The sequence below is a fragment of the Xyrauchen texanus genome, chromosome 30 (genome assembly GCF_025860055.1).
Source record: "Xyrauchen texanus isolate HMW12.3.18 chromosome 30, RBS_HiC_50CHRs, whole genome shotgun sequence".
NCBI lineage: Eukaryota > Metazoa > Chordata > Actinopteri > Cypriniformes > Catostomidae > Xyrauchen > Xyrauchen texanus.
Window position 1 is genome coordinate 41,068,228 of NC_068305.1, and position 16,496 is coordinate 41,084,723.

Genomic DNA, 16,496 nt, shown 5'->3' on the forward strand with positions numbered 1-16,496 from the left:
GCCGAAGAACAGCATCCCATATTTGTGACTCTCAAACAATCCAGACGACAATAAACACTGAGTCACTTCACAGAAAACGTGTGGTTTAGTCCTTCATAGAAACACAAAATAATGTTGACTGTTATCAACCTGCATTATCATATTTGTGAAAAGCCATTTACCCAATGCTGAAAATCATAATTCAAGGACAAAAGAGATTCTTCCTGCAACAGAAGGGCTCTTTTGTCTGTTCGTAAGTCAAGAAATTGAACAACAAATTGAAATCTCTCTTATCTGTGAAATTGTGCTTGAAAGGGAAAATATGAAAAGTTGTTTGTGTTGTCTCGGTTATGCCACGGATTTCTACGGGTTGTTTAGAAGTCGCTGAGAGAGAGAGAGACAGAGAGAGAGAAAACTCTCACACCAGACAGAATCTGCATTTAAATGTAAAGCATGGGTCGGATCAGTAGACTTAAATAAATATGGATTTAACATTACACAGCCTACAACACTTGCATCAAACTTCCACATCGGAAAAACTTCTGTTTAAAAGCAGCTTGTGTTTACTGCTTATAAACTCCTCAGCCACATTCATCAGACGTAATGCAAAGATCAAGGTCACATAGACTTCATTTATCTCCGTTAAGTCGAGTCGACCCCAGTAAACAACATTATGCTTGCTTTCATGTTTCAATATCTTTAATAGAAAAAGATTAACAAGTAACCTCCCTTAAGAAGTTCTCGAGTCAGTCACGCAACAAGAGCTAATATCAGCGTGAGCAAACAAACGCTCGGTCTCGGATGATCTCGGTTTGTCTCTCTGGTGTCTGTGAAGCAAATGTTTCTCATTAAACTCTCTGACCTAAACCTTCAGACGAAACATCCACACTGTTTACTTGGGAGGAAACTTGATCAAAATAATTCAAATGAGATTTACCAAAAACATTGCAATTTATTTTTACATGACTCTCTCGCTGACCTCATTAAACAAAGGGAATGACTTGTGGTCAGTGGTTGCACTGACACGTCCCTTGAGCCTTAAAGTTAAAGAGGCTGTTTTTGCTACTGTACCTTTAAGAGTTCTACATGCACATGTCATGACTGGATAACCTCTTTGCATGGGAAAACATCTGCGATAGTTTAGACTGACATTCACAAGCATGTTAAGCAGTTGAGTGCAATACACCAGTTCATTATTTTGCGTTGCATCATCAAAGCTTTTTCTTGTTATTCTATCTTCTGAATTTAGTTTTGATCTTCATGAGCGACAGTACATCTGTATTATTATCAACCGCATCAAAATGTCTAAGCCAACAATTTAACTAAAACTCAAAACAAGAGGATGTTGAAACTTTGAACTTGTACCAGTTATTGATTTATTAACGCTGAAGTTGTATTAGTCAATAGTCTTGAGCACAGAAATCTATTCTGTTAGAACCATTAAAAATTCTACTTTGAATTAAGCTTCTCATAATCTTAAAAGTACAGTAGGGGGCATATTGAGAGGAGAACGTTTCACCCTAAATGAAAAGACTTGTAGAGAAGGGAAAGTCAGGCACAGGAAATGTTGAGCCTCAGTCAACACTATCATTGCATCAAGTGAATAGTGACTGAGACTGAGCAATCTGCCTAACATCATCTTTTTTGTACAACAGAAGAAGTCGTATGGGTTTGGAACGAAACTAGTGTGAATAAATGATGACAGATTTTTGTTTTTTTTTCTTTGGGGTGAAATATCCCTTTAAAGTGATTTACAGTGCTGTGTTCTAAAACCATTTCCAATGTACAAAGATTTTGCTAGACTAATCTAAACTACCTTACACTATACTTTACTAAATTACACTACACTAAACTTTACTATGCTACACTAAACTTTACTATGCTACACTAAACTTTACTATACTACACTAAACTTTACTATACTACACTAAACTTTACTATTCTACACTAAACTTTACTATTCTACACTAAACTTTACTATACTACACTAAACTTTACTATTCTACACTAAACTTTACTATTCTACACTAAACTTTACTATACTACACTAAACTTTAATATGCTACACTATATGTTACTACACTTCACTGTAAACTTTAATACAATTTATAATACTATATTATACTTTACTACACCACTGCTTCACTATACTACACTATAATACACTACACTATAATATAATTGTACTACACTTTAATATACTTCACTACATTTTACTATAATACATTACACTATACTTTACTACACTACACAACACTATATATTTTACTATACTACCCAACACTATACTTTACTACACAACACTATATTCTTTACTACACTACACAACACTATACTTTACTACACTACCCAACACTATTCTTTACTATACTACACAACACTATATATTTTACTATACTACCCAACACTATTCTTTACTATACTACACAACACTATATACTTTACTACACTACACAACACTATATACTTTACTACACTACACAACACTATTCTTTACTATACTACACAACACTATATATTTTACTATACTACCCAACACTATTCTTTACTATACTACACAACACTATATATTTTACTATACTACACAACACTATATACTTTACTACACTACACAACACTATTCTTTACTATACTACACAACACTTTACTATACTGCATTACACTAATACACTTTCCTACACTTTACTATACCATTCTACATTACAGAATAATAATGTATACTACAGTACACTACACTACAATATAATTTTACCACACTTTACTACACTATACAACAATAAACTTTACTACATTACACAGGACTACACTTCATAATACAACACAACACTATCCTGTACTATACTACTTTACTACACTTCACTATACTATTCTACACTACATATAATACAATACACTATACTCCAGTATAATATAACTTTACCATACTTTACTACACAATACTATACAACCTCTAATGATTTGTATTTTGGTCATTCATTTGGTTGAAAGTCACGCATGCTCTAGTGTACACCAGCCCTAAATACAGTGTGTGCGGTTTCAAACTCACCACTGTACGTGACAATTCTGGTGGTGGAATCTCCCTCTCCGAATCGTGTGATGGGCGTCAGACGTATGACGTAAGCTTCAGGTCTGATGAGCTCAGTGAGGTTGTGTGTGATCAGTTCTCCTTTCTGAATGTTGCCGTCCACTGGAATCTCCTGCTCCCACCAGCGCTGTTGCCCCGTCTGACGGCCAGCGAGAGAAAACAACATTGTAGCATATAAAGAACAACCACAGCAGCTGTCAGAGCCACCGCACACCTGTCTGACTGATCATTTAATGACGAGGCCCTACGTGACCTGCCAGTGTCATTCCTTCAGGTTGAAGTAATTAGTGATGAAACAATGACAGTGAACACAGTTGTTCAGTTATTGGGAGATAACAGTTAATACAGGGAGATAACTCGTGCCCACCTGTAAATGGAAAAGAGGGGGGTTAATCGCCAACCTTGTCGCTCATGTCATACTTCACTGTCATTGTGAACAGCGTGACTTTGCTGCATGTTTTCTCACTCAATCATCTCCCTAAATGAACACTTTTCAGATCATCTCTGAAGCAGATACCTTGCGATCTGATCAAGGAGGAGAACGCAAGCGAGGCGTGGAAATAATCAAAGACCTTGTTCTCTTGTGGAGGTATCTGAAACAGATCGAGTATGTGGGATAAGTGTGTGTGGTATTGATCGGGCGTCCCGTGACCTTGCACACTGATACACAGAGGACTTACAGATCAATTGAGCAAACGGCCAGTGGAGGCGTAAAGAACGAGAAGAAGAAACGAGCGGCAAATAAAGGCTGCACAATTCCACAACACATTAAAAGTACTAAATGTGTATTACTGGTGATGGAAAAACACACACTGTACTTTTAGTTGTTTGAGTAAGTATTGGGACATTGTACAACATTGTGACATCACAGACTGCCTTTGTTGTGTACTGTTTGCATTAGCATTCATTACATTACAATATATGATTACATAAAGACCCGTGAGATTGAAGTTTGTGCGGGACGTATCGAAGGGCTTGCCCACTTTCTAAATAGCCAATGGTCTTTCATTTAAATATGCTAAAGGTTAGTGCCCCTTAGTGCATGAAGAGATCATCAATATTTTTGCTCTTTTTTCCTGGGAGAGAGAGACTTTTAAAGCAATATTCTGGGATTAATACAAGTTATGCTCAATCGACAGCATTTGTGGCACAATGTTGATTACCACAAAACAACTAAAAACAAATGGAAGTGAATGAGGCTAATCCATAAATGCTATTTTATTTTTTAAAGTATAGCAACAAGATGTTAACAATATTCATGCTAATATGATTTTACTGCGATACAATCAGGTGTTTAGTGCTGTTACTGTCGTTTACCAGATTAAAGGGTTTACGGCGTTACGTCGTCATGGCAACGGAGTTGAATAATTGTCTATATCTTCACACAGATGTGGTTAATAAGTGATTTAATGACAGTAAAATCATGTTAACACACATATTGTTTATGTCTTGTGTTTATACTTGTGAAACAGTCACAAGTTCTAGCTTCTAAAGAACAAGTCGAAAAAATATTTGTCAAAATCCTCCATCATGCCAGCGGTTGCACTGTCAGTAACATCAGCCTCAAGTGTGATCACAGATCCATTAGCGTGCTATTATGAATGTACTATGATTTGTAATCGTTATTGCATGTGATCGTTTCTGTAAAGCCGCTTTGAAACGACTGTGATTGGTGTATTGTGAAAAGTGCTGTAGAAATGACAATGTATGGATAGTTTGTGAATTGGCACGGAGACGAGGTGTGACTGCAACCTGTGTGATGTGATTCTCACATTTCATGCAAAGTCTCTGAACTAAAGCTTCATTTTGGATTCAAGCCGCCTCTTCAGAGAGCATCACAGAACATCCTCCGTTCTGAAGCAGCAAGACCGGCAGCACTTCGTATTAATTCAAAGCCGCGCTGAGGGTGAAATGATAATGATTGTGAGGAGCGGAGAGGATTTTGGGCTGCAACCTGCTAAAAATAGCATCACATCTACTCAACGTGCTGCAGGAAGATTCTGGGCATCAGGGCTTCTCGAGCACTTATTTATTTACAAATGAACTCTTTTCCTGCAACCGAGAGATGCAGTTGCATAGTCGTGGGACAACATCATAATTCTGTATCTTATATATAGAAGGAAGGCTTCTTAAATCACAAATGCTACAGTAAAGATGTCACATTTTACAAAAAAAATAAATAAAAATGTATTCTGAGTTTGTAACAAACCTCCTGAGACAAAGAGAGAAGAACACACTAACATGGATTCTCTGCTTCAAACGTACAGCTGCCCACAGAACCAGAATGCACATCAATCACAAAGTTTTACACGTACCCTGTCCCATGTGCGATCGTTTATTAAAGGGACAGTTCACCCAAAAATGAAAATTCTCACCCTCATGCCATCCCAGATGTGTGATGTTCTTTCTTCTGCAGAACACAAATGAAGATTTTTTGAAGAATATTTCAGCTCTGTTGGTCCTTACAATGCAAGTGAATGGTGACCAGATCTTTGTAGCTCCAAAAAGCACATAAAGGCAGCATAAAAGTATTCCAGTGGTTTAATCCATGTCATCAGAAGTGATATGATAGGTGTGGGTGAGAAAAAGAACAATATTTAAGTCATTTGTTACCCTAAATCTCCACTTTCACTTTCACAGTTGTATGTGAACGTGAAACTAAACAGGCACCACATGTGACTAAGCAATGACTAACACCAAGCAACCTGCATAGCAATGTGCAAACAACCACCTATAACACCCTCGTAACCATAAAGCAGCATTCAAGAAACCACTCAGAACACCTTAGCGTAGAAATGTGCAAAACACCCCGACAACACACAAGCAACTATATAGCAACATTCTAGCAACCACCCAGATCACCTTAGAGAACTGCATGGCAACATTCAAAAAAACACCTGGAACACCCTAGTAACACCATAGCAACACCCTAACACCATCCTAGCACTGACTAAGCAATGACTAACACCAAGCAACCTGCATAGCAATGTGCTAACAACCACCTCGAACACCCTAGCAACCATTTAGCATCATCCAAGCAACCACTCAGAACACCTTAGCGTAGAAATGTGCAAAACACCCCGACAACACACAAGCAACTATATAGCAACATTCTAGCAACCACCCAAATCACCTTAGAGAACTGCATGGTAATGTTCAAACAACCACCTGGAACACCCTAGTAACACCATAGCAACACCCTAACACCATCCTAGCAATTACTAACACCCAGATCACCTTAGCAATCTGCATAGCAACATGTAAACAACCATTCAAAACACCCCGGCAACACACAAGCAACTATATAGCAACATTCTAGCAACCACCCAGATCACCTTAGAGAAACTGAGAAAGTGGAGATTTAGAGTAAGAAAAGGACTTAAATATTGAATCTGTTTCACACCCATAACTCTCATATCACTTCTGAAGACATGGATTAAACCACTGGAGTCTTATAGATTACTTGTATGCTGCCTTTATGTGATTTTTTTTAAGTTTAAAGTTCTGGTCGCCATTCACCTGCATTGTGTGGACATGTTCTGCTCAAGAAAGTAAGTCATACACATCTGGGATGGCATTAAATGATGAGAGAATTTTCATTTTTGGGTGTACTGTCCCTTTAAATATATATATTTTTTTTAGAAACTATAAAGAGTGTAGCGCTCTCAGCTCTGTTTAACATATTTTATGATGTTTAAATCAATTCAATAATTTTTAGTTCAACATGTGAAGTTTGACAGCTCACCTGTCGTATGCCGAGGCGGTACGCCATGATGCGATCCACAGCGTTTGGATTCATCTGCGTCCACTGTAACTTATATCCATAAACACGCGGTCTGTTCTGCCACAGCGGGCTGTAGGTGTCATAGTAAAACTCAGGAGCGTACGCTTTACCTGCACAGAGAAAACACAAATAACATCACATTAACACAGGAACAGCCACATTTACAATCTTTGTCTAACGTGCACTGATTAATCGTTCACAATACGGAATGTGCATTAAGAAATTAAATGTAGTCCATTTTTAATTCAAGTTGACTTGAATGCTTTCTAATGGAGATCTTCTGCAGAGCTGCTCGTATTTCAGCGCTGTTGGATGCAGCCGATCATTGGCAGGAGATTTATTGTGTGCACAGTGGGCGCTGATGACACCACAGATAGAGTTTTGGCAGTATTGACGTGTGGGAATGAAGAGCTGCTGATGTCTGTGAGCTAGCTCATAAACCCGCCACTAGTGTTCATGTCAGCTGAGAGTTATTATACGACTGCAGAGGCCAGACACTTCTAATGATGTACATATTTAACCTTGCGGGACGAGACATGGGACATCTTTATCCCATCAGGAGTCTGTTTGTGCACTGTGGGTCTCTTGACAACAAACATATGAGCAAAAACAAAAAGGAAAGATAAAACAAAGCCCTCAGTGATTCAGCTCCTGCTGCCTCAATCTGAAAAATGAAAGACCATTCTGAGGAAAATTCTAATTTGGCTTTACACTGAGGGGACATTCAGACATATTAGATGTAGAATTAATGAATTACAATTGAATGAGGATGCTGTTATCTTTTAGAGATCTTTCTTTGAGCTCTGAACAGTTTAAAAGTTCATGACAGATTCACATTCATGACTAATAACCACCCAGAACACCAAGCAACCTGCATAGCAATGTGCAAACAACCACCTTGAACACCCTAGCAACCATATAGCATCATCCAAGCAACCACTTAGAACACCTTAGTGTAGCAATGTGCAAAACACCCCGGCAACACACAAGCAACTATATAGCAACATTCTAGAAACCACCCAGATCACCTTAGAGAACTGCATGGCAATGTTCAAACAACCACTTGGAACACCCTAGTAACACCATAGCAACACCCTAACACCATCCTAGCAATGACTAACACCAAGCAACCTGCATAGCAATGTGCTAACAACCACCTAGAACACCCTAGCAACCATTTAGCATCATCCAAGCAACCACTCAGAACACCTTAGTGTAGAAATGTGCACAACACCCCAACAACACACAAGCAACTATATAGCAACATTCTAGCAACCACCCAGATCACCTTAGAGAACTGCATGGCAACGGTCAAACAACCACTTGGAACACCCTAGTAACACCATAGCAACACCCTAACACCATCCTAGCAATGACTAAGCAATGACTAACACCAAGCAACCTGCATAGCAATGTGCAAACAACCACCTAGAACACCCTAGCAACCATATATCATCATCCAAGCAACCACTCAGAACACCTTAGCATAGCAATGTGCAAAACACCCCGACAACACACAAGCAACTATATAGCAACATTCTAGAAACCACCCAAATCACCTTAGAGAACTGCATGGCAACATTCAAACAACTACCTGGAACACCCTAGTAACACCATAGCAATACCCTAACACCATCCTAGCAATGACTAACACCAAGCAACATGTATAGCAATGTGCAAACAACCACCTAGAACACCCTAGTAACCACATAGTAACACCCTAGAAACCACTCAGAACATCATGGCAAACTGCATTGCAACATTAAAACAACCACCCAAAACACCCTAGCAATTACATAGCAATGACATAGCAACCATATAGTAACAAACTATCAATCACTCAGGTCACTTTAGCGACTGGCAAAGCAACGTTCAAACAACCACCCAGAACACACAATCAACCACATTGAGACACCCTAGCAACCATACAGCAACATCTAAGCTATCACCCAGAGCACCTTAGCAATCTGCATAGCAACATGTACACAACAATTCAAAACACCCTAGCAACACATAAGCAACTATATAGCAACATTCTAGCAACTACCCAGATCACCTCAGAGAACTGCATGGCAAAATTCAAACAACCTCCTGGAACATCCTTGCAATCACATAGCAACACCCTAGCAACCATATAGTAACATCCTAGCAATCACCCAGGCCACCTTAACGACTGGCATAACAGCATCCAAACAACCAACCAACCAGAACACCCTAGCAACCACATAGAAACACTCTTGTAACCATATATTAACATCCTAGCAATCACCCAGATCACCTTAGCGATCTGCATAGCAATGTGCAAGCAACCATTCAAAACACCCTAGCAACCATCTAGCAACACTGTAAAGCAACTGTAAATCGTTTTTTAAAGAATTTGTGTCCGTTTCTTTAAACTCATGTCAAGATATAATTAAGCAGTTAAAACCTACAATGTCTCTGTGTGATATTATCCCAACATGTTTTCTTATTCAGGTTTTTTATATTGTTGGCAGAGTTTTAGCAATAATAAATAAGTGTCTTCATACAGAGATTGTCCCAAAATACCTTAAACACACAACTGTTAAACCACTGCTGAAAAAGTCCCATCTTGCCTTTTCTCATTTTAGACCAATTCCCAATTTACCTTTTATTTTCTCTGACCTGTGGGGTTCCTCAAGGCTCCATTCTGGTTCATACATCAACAAACATGGGGTCTCATTTCACTGTTATGCAGATGGCACTCAATATATCTGCCCTTGAAGTATAATGACAATAATAGCTTGAAGTCCTTATCCGCTTGCCTGTTGGATATTAAGTCATGGAGGTCCTTACATATCTTAAATCTAGAGAGCAAAACAGAGGTGATTGTGTTTGGGCCTTCAGGCATCTCAGGCAGCAAACATTATGATTTGGGAGATTTGGCATCTTATTTAAAACCCTTTGTGACACATTTTGTGACTTTTGACTTACACTTGGAAATATGAACACATCACCCCTGTCTTATTCTCTTTACATTGGTTGCCAGTCTAATACAGAATTGATTTTAAAATCCGACTTTATGTTTTTAAACCCTTGAATGGACGGGCACCAAATTATCTCTCTGACCTTCTGAGTGCAAATACATCTGTTAGACTTCTAACGTCATCTGATCAGAGACTATTGATGGTTCCTTGGACTAGACTGAAGTCGAAGGGTGACCGTGCTTTCGCCATTGCCGTCTCTAATCTGTGGAATAGTTTACCAATATCCCTTAGAGAAATTTAGACAGAATCAGAATTTGAATCAAAGTTAAAAACTTTTCTTTTTTGCTCAGGCTTTCGACTGTGGCCAACAACTGATGTTTTTATTGTGCTTTATAAATAAATTGATTGATTGATTGAAGCAACTATATTGCAACATTCTAGCAACCACCTGGAACACTTTAGAGAACTGCATGGCAATATTCAAACAACCACCTGGAACACCCTAGTAACACCAAAGCAACACTCTAACAACCATGTAGCAACATCCTTGGAACCACCCAGAACACCCTAGCAACCACATAGAAACTTTCTAACAACCACCCATATCACCTTAGAGAACTGCATGGCAATGTTCAAACAATCACCTGGAACACCCTAGTAACCACATAGCAACATCCTAGCAAGCATGTAGCAATATCCATGCAACCACCCAGATCACCTTAGCGACCTACATAGCAACATGCAAACAACCATTCAGAATACCCTAGTAATCAAAAAGCAACAACCCAGCAACCATATAGCAACATTCTAGCAATCACCCAGATCACCTTTGCAACCTGCAATGCAATGTTCAAATAACCACCCAGAACACCCTAGCAACTACACAGCAACTCCATAGCAACCATAGAGAAACATCCTAGCAACCACCCAGATCACCTTAGCAACTACACAGCAACTCTATATCAACCATAGAGAAACATCCTATCAACCACCCAGATCACCTTAGCAAACATCATAGCAACATAAAACCACATAGCAAACACCCTAGCAACTACACAGCAACTCCATAGCAACCATAGAGAAACATCATAGCAACCACCCAGATCACCTTAGCAAACATCATAGCAACATAAAACCACATAGCAACACACTAGCAACCATTTGGCAACACCTTAGCAACCACATAGCTAAGCCCTTCAAACACCATAGCATTGTGGCAGTGGGTTTTTCAGAAACAAACACATTTTATTCTGTTAAAATCTAGTACTTCAAATCAAGCTAACATTTCAATAGCCATCAGGAAAAATACCAATGTAAAATTCGAATGTGTAAATGGTCAGAGACCGCCCGAACACGAAATTGCTTAACATCTAATTTCTTCTCCTAGCAAGTACTGTTGCAATAAGCTATATTTATGTGAGCATATAGGCAACATTGGTAACAGTAACAGTTACATCTGTGTCATCACGAGGAAGGATTACATCAAGATGTAGATCTGAACGCATGTGCGTAAAACTACATATAAATAAAATAGCCTGCTCCTCTCTCGCTGCTAGTGATTGCATGATAACAATGACAGAATATAAGTGTGCAAGAGCTCAATGCTTCATTGATTCTATGTTTGACTGTGTACGGGTGAATCAGTGTTTATTCTTCAGTCTGTCAGAATCAGACTAAAGCAAGAGTGAACACACTGAAGATGATGAGGATCAGTTTTCAGAACCATTTCTACTGGAAAGTTCCACTTCCATTCTCAAAACAAACAGTCCATCAGACTGTAATTAAACACCGAGATTCAAAAACTGGGAATGAATGAGAAATAAATAATAGGAAAAATAAACATAGAAATTCTGATTTGCAGGCACTCATTTTTATGCAATTGAAATGAATCTGAAATAGAAATGAGAATGCATCAGGGCAAATCTGTCTCAAATCAGAGTTGCTTCTGAAGCATCTGAGAATGAACACCAACTGCCGGATGAATCTCATTATGAATAATTCACCTTAAAATGGAAACTACTTGAGCATTAAATTAAAGTCCCCGATAAAACAAAAGCTAACAAAGCAGCACAGATTTTTGCACATTTTAACACAGAACAGTCGGGCTACCAAAGATGTTCCTAGTCAACTAGTCGTCGCACGTTTATGAAATGAATTAAATTGCTTATATTGGTGGGGGGGGGGTTGTTTGAGTTTCAGGTCTGAGAGAGAAACTTCAAGTAACATTGCTAACGCTGTTTTACATTACAGAGAAATACTAAACCGTTATAATGAGCCTTTAAAATTTACATTCACATTTACATTTCTGCATTTGGCAGATGCTTTTATCCAAAGTGACTTACAGTGCACTTATTACAGGGACAATCCCCCCGGAGCAACCTGGAGTTAAGTGTCTTACTCAAGGACACAATGGTGGTGACTGTGGGGATCTAACCAGCGACCTTCTGAGTACCAATGCATTATACAGAGCACTTATTACAGGGACAATCCCCGAGCAACCTGGAGTTAAGTCTTACTCAGGCACAATGGTGGACTGTGGGATCTAACCAGACCTCTGATTACCAATGTATATACAGAGCACTTATTACAGGGACAATCCCGAGCAACCTGGGTTAGATCTACTAAGGACACAATGGTGGTGCTGTGGGATCAAACCAGCAACCTTCTGAGTACCAATGTGTTATAGAGCACTTATTACAGGGACAATCCCCGAGCAACCTGGGTAAGTGTCTTACTCAGGACACATGGTGGTGACTGTGGGATCAAACCAGCAACCTTCTGAGTACCAATGTATTATACAGAGCACTTATTACAGGGACAATCCCCGAGCAACCTGGAGTTAAGTGTCTTACTCAAGGACACAATGGTGGTGACTGTGGGGATCAAACCAGCAACCTTCTGAGTACCAGTTATGTGCTTTAGTCCACTATGCCACCACCACTCAAAATATATAAAATTATAAAAACTATAAAAAATAAAACAAAATATATAAAATAATAAAAACTATATAAAATAATACAAAATATATAAAATAATACAAACTATATAAAATAATAAAAAATATATAAAATAATACAAACTATATAAAATAATAAAAAATATATAAAATAATACAAAATATGTAAAATAAAACAAAATATATAAAATAATAAAAAAACACGTTCACCTCCAACCATGATTTATATTTCAGTGATTATTATCATCTTTATAATTGTTATTTTTACATTTATAATTGTTTTTATGTCTTCATTCGTGTAAGTAATTTTCCGTCTGCATGTTTAGACGGATTCTTGCCTGACTGTAAATGGAAAGGTGGTTACTTATATTATTATTATTCCTTTTCTGCATATTGTGGCGCCGTTTTGTGGTCCGTTCTGCATAACGCGACGTATTGTGGCCCATTCGGCCCATTTCTCGGCCGACCCACCAGCACGCTCGGTTCTCCTGATGGCCAGCCCACCCCTGATCGGCCCCAAAGTGTGTCGGCCCACCGGGAAAATGCCCGGTATGCCAGATTACCAGTCCAGCCCTGTTGACAACTGTGGAAAGCCATCTTTCAAAAATGCACTTATTTTGTAGGGCAGCCCTATTCAACAACTGCATTTCATTGGCTCCCAGAGAACAGCAGAAGACCATTTGGGGAGCCTGTGGAAGCCGGGGCAGATTTGAGGGGCTAATCAGGTGCTGTAAAACTGCATCTCTTTGGAGCATTGGGCCCCTGACAGTTTGGCATCGGCCCCTAAAGAGCAGATGGCAGAAATGGCAGCGCTTTGGGGAAATGATCATTTCTGAGCGATTGGCATGCTACACTGAAAAGAGAGAAAGAGAGATCTGCTGGATACAATACTGACGTCTGGATCCAGTCCATCTACAAAAACCAGCAAAGCCAAAATCCACCGAACAAAGAGCCTCACTGCGGGCCAGAACTCTTCAGAAGCCCTGATCGGTCCAGCTCACAGAAAGATCCGCCAGACATCAACCACAGCCAACCTCTCGACAACAAACCATGAACGCTCCAACTCTGGATGGATTGCCAAGAGGTTTAAAGGAATAGTTCAGCAACAACTTCAAATTCGGCCATGATTTACTCACCCAGAGGAACTATTCAACTTCCACAATGAGCAGCACATTTTCAACAAACCGCCGGATCATCATGTATTTCTTCATGAATTTATATTTCATTGAATATGCTAAAAACTCTGTAGAACGACGTCACGTGTAGTTAAATAGTTAAATCTGTCTATCTGCCTGTCTATCATTCTATCTATATCTGTCTGTCTGTCTATCTATCCTTATCTGTCTGTCTGTCTGTCTGTCTATCTATCCTTATCTGTCTGTCTGTCTGTCTATCATTCTATCTGATATCTGTCTGTTTGTCTATCTGATTATCTATCTGTCTGTCTATCTATCCTTATCTGTCTGTCTGTCTATCATTCTATCTGATATCTGTCTGTCTGTCTATCTATCTATCTGTCTGTCTGTCTGTCTCTCTAACTCTGTCTATCTATCTATCTATCTATCTATCTATCTATCTATCTATCTATCTATCTATCTACCTGTCTGTCTGTCTGTCTGTCTCTCTAACTCTGTCTGTCTATCTGTCTATCTATCATTCTATCTATCTATATCTGTCTGTCTATCTATCCTTATCTGTCTGTCTGTCTGTCTATCTATCATTCTATCTGTCTATCTGCCTGTCTATCTATCTGTCTGTCTATCTATCCTTATCTGTCTGTCTGTCTGTCTGTCTGTCTGTCTATCTATCTGTCTATCTATCTGTGTCTGTCTGTCTGTCTCTAACTCTGTCTGTCTGTCTATCTATCCTTATCTGTCTGTCTGTCTGTCTATCTATCTATCTATCTATCCCTGTCTGTCTGTCTGTCTCTCTGTCTGTCTATCTATCTATCTGTCTGTCTATCTGTCTATCTATCTGTCTGTCTGTCTCTAACTCTGTCTGTCTGTCTGTCTGTCTATCTATCCTTATCTGTCTGTCTGTCTATCTATCTATCTATCCCTGTCTGTCTGTCTGTCTCTCTGTCTATCTATCTATCTATCTGTCTGTCTGTCTGTCTATCTATCTGTCTGTCTGTCTCTCTGTCTATCTATCTATCTGTCTATCTATCTATCTGTCTATCTTCTGTCTGTCTGTCTGTCTATCTATCCTTATCTGTCTGTCTATCTATCATTCTATCTATCTATCTATCTTCTGTCTGTCTGTCTGTCTGTCTATCTATCCTTATCTGTCTATCTGTCTGTCTATCTATCCTTATCTGTCTGTCTGTCTCATTTTTAAAGAAAGCTTTCAATAAACACGCCTGTTTGCATGACTTGAAGTCGAGTAAATATGACACCCACATCATGCTGCAGGTGTACACAGGAAAGCACTTTGTGTTAGCGATCTTTCCAGACGCAAATCTGATAAAGTGCACAAGCGAGGGACTTTTTGCATACCGTTCTATAGTATAGAATAGCCATAGTTTTGGGTCGGCTGACTGCACGGCGAAACTGATCAAGAAACTGTAACGATCGTAAATTTAATTCTGCCCTCACCCAATCTGAGGCTATTGTTTGCAACGTACTCGCTCCTGTCAGACGAAGAAATTGAGTGTGATTTAGACAAGTGCTCGTTTGTCACATTGACTGTGGATGCATCCAGTCACAAAGACATAAAATAGTTGTTTCCCTGTGCTTGTGCATTACTTTAATCCATTAGATGCTGTGAAGGTCAAAATAATTGAATAGTCACCTCTGCCAGGTGATACGTCGGATTTGCAAACTATATAAAGCATGGCCTTGATCCAAAACTATTTGTGCTCTTTGCTTACAACACTACAATAACATCTGGCAGTGTGCAGAGAGCTGGCAAATGCCATATCTGGAGAAAGCTGCAGCTGAAACTAGGAAGAGAGATTTTGGGCATTGGCTGTAATGCACACATCATCCATAACACTACGCTAACAGCAGCAGATTGTCTTTGGGGAGTTTTACCGCAAAGGTACACAAACACTTTCTTATCTGCACTGTGTGCGTGTAAGAGCTCAAAGACTTTAGTGATTTTGTGCAGTTGGACTATCAGAAATTTCTGCAGCACAGTAACACGTTTCCCCAATAGTTCACGCTTTTATTTGGCGACCATTGCACAAAAATTTGGATTGACTTCAAACTTACAGTGACCAGCCATAACATTAAAACCACTGAGAGGTGAAGTGAATAACATTGATTATATCATTACAATGGCACCCGTCAATGTGTTTGAAGCAGGATAAATGGGCAAGCGTATGAATCTAAGCGACTTTGACAAGGGCCAAATTGCGATGGCAATTCGACTGGGTCAGAGCATCTCCAAAATGGGGTTCTTGGTCTTGTGGGGTGTTCCCGTTGTGCAGTGGTTAGTACCTACCAAATGGTATCCAAGGAAGGACAACCGGGGAACCGGCGACAGGGTCACGGGCGCCCCAGGCTCATTGATGTGCATGGGGAGCGAAGGCTAGCCTGTCTGGTCCGATCCCACAGAAGAGCTACTGTAGCACAAATCGCTGTAAAATTTAATGCTGGAGTTACGTTTGATAGAAAGGTGTCCGAACACACCGTGCATCGCGGTTTGCTGCTTAGGGGGCTGCGTAGCCGCAGACCAGTCAGAGTGCCCATGCTGACCCCTGTCCACCACCGAAAGCACCTACAATAGGCACGTGAGCGTAAGAAC

General features: G+C 39.5%; 1 protein-coding gene across 1 annotated transcript in view; it reads right to left on the reverse strand.

Moving 5' to 3' along the window:
* LOC127623971 (MAM domain-containing glycosylphosphatidylinositol anchor protein 2-like) overlaps positions 1-16,496 on the reverse strand; it is a 127,377-nt gene that overhangs the window by 20,134 nt on the left and 90,747 nt on the right. The window contains exons 10-11 of the mRNA XM_052098539.1: positions 6,810-6,958; positions 3,026-3,203 (exon numbers count right to left, since the gene is read on the reverse strand). Coding sequence (XP_051954499.1) covers positions 3,026-3,203; positions 6,810-6,958 — 327 coding nt within the window. The remainder of the gene's footprint in view (positions 1-3,025; positions 3,204-6,809; positions 6,959-16,496) is intronic.